Source organism: Orycteropus afer, unplaced genomic scaffold, assembly GCF_000298275.1.
Source record: "Orycteropus afer afer isolate SDZICR_OR568_19922 unplaced genomic scaffold, OryAfe1.0 scaffold00083, whole genome shotgun sequence".
Lineage (NCBI taxonomy): Eukaryota > Metazoa > Chordata > Mammalia > Tubulidentata > Orycteropodidae > Orycteropus > Orycteropus afer.
In genome coordinates this window covers 5,498,381-5,499,914 of record NW_006921670.1, presented here as the reverse complement: position 1 = coordinate 5,499,914, position 1,534 = coordinate 5,498,381, and the positions used below count along the sequence as shown (strand labels likewise).

Here is a 1,534-nt window from a genome sequence, read left to right as displayed (position 1 = left end):
GCTAGTGCATTAGGTTTGAATGATAGTCATGTTTCCTAGTCTTCCTTGTAAAGCACATGAATATTTTCAAATTATCAAAATTTGAAAGAGTTGTCAGTGATAATAAAATTATCACTGACAGCGTTAGACTTCAAAGATAGTCAGAAAACCCAACTGTGGAGGAAGAACGTTCTTTAAGGCCCTCAGTTAAAGCTAAATTTGCTTCCTTCTTCTTCAAGTTGGTTTACTTGCATAGATTATTCTTTACAAAATCAGAGGTTAATTCCTTTACTTCACTGAGGAGGAATGAATGGTTTAGCTTCCCTAAAGTACTTCCAAATTTCTCTTTTTTCATTCCTTCAGTCAAATATTTATTAAGCACCTACTCTGGTGGCGTAGTGCCTAAGGCATTAGACTGCTAGCCAGAAGGCTGGTAGTTCAAACCCACCAGCCACTCCTTGGAAGAAAGGTTGGGCAGTCTCCTTCCATAGTGATACCACCTCAGAAACCCAAGGAAGGTCACTGTGAGTCAGATCCAACTGTACAGCAGTGAGTTTGTTTTTTAGTGCAAAGAGTAGAGGAGAGAACATTCTAGATAGTGAAACCATCATGTGCTGAGAGCTTGGTGAGTTTTAGGGACTGAAAGGAGACCACAGTTGCTGGAGAGTGGACCAGGATCAGGGTGGGAAAGTAAGCAGGGAGACTGAAGGTAAGGATTCTAGATGTTATTGTTCCTACAGTGGGAAATCAGACGTTGTATTGCACTGGGCAGATCTGCTGCAAAAGACCTCTTTAAAGTGTTAAAGAGCAAAGATGTCACTTAGGTGCACCTAACCCAAGCCATGATATTTTCAGTCGCCTCATATCCTTGTGAAGGGTGGATAATGAATAAGGAAGATGAAGAAGAGTTGATGCCTTTGAGTTGTGGTGTTGGTGAAGAACACTGAAAATACCATGGAGCGCCAGAAGAACAAACAAATCTGTCCTGGGAGAAGTGCAGCCAGAATGCTCCTTGGAAGCAAGAATGGCCAGACTTCGTCTCACCTACTTTGGTCATGTTGCCAGAAGGAACCATTCCCTGGAGAAGGATATCATGCTTGGTAAAGTGGCGGGTCAATGAAAAAGGGGAAGGCCCTCAACGAGATGGATTGACACAGTGGCTGCAGTGATGGGCTTAAGTTTAAGAAGGATTGTGAGCATGGCGCATGACCAGGCAGTGTTTTGTTCTGTTGATCACGGGGTCGCTATGAGTTAGAGTTGATTCAGTGGCACCAAACGCCACCACCACGGTGCAAAGCCTTTAAGGGGCTTTAAGCAGGGGACTAACGTGATCTGATTTATCATTTATGAAGGTGACTATGGCTTTTATGAATTGGTCAAAGGGTTTAAGGGGTGGTCAGGCAGGAGGCCCTTTCAGGAATGCAGGGAGGTGAGAGGTGATGGTGTCTAGATTAGGGCAGTAGCAGTAGAGAGGAGAGAGGAGCTGCAGACAGAGGCAAGATCTGTTTGGGGGAAAAAAATCATAATGAGGATGGTGCAGAACTAGGCAGTGTTT

General features: G+C 44.0%; 1 protein-coding gene across 1 annotated transcript in view; it reads left to right on the top strand.

Annotated features, from left to right (window-relative positions):
• The window catches only part of SLC25A17 (solute carrier family 25 member 17), a 54,653-nt gene that overhangs the window by 26,885 nt on the left and 26,234 nt on the right, over positions 1 to 1,534 (top strand). Inside the window, exon 7 of the mRNA XM_007941769.1 lies at positions 1,332 to 1,408. Coding sequence (XP_007939960.1) covers positions 1,332 to 1,408 — 77 coding nt within the window. The remainder of the gene's footprint in view (positions 1 to 1,331; positions 1,409 to 1,534) is intronic.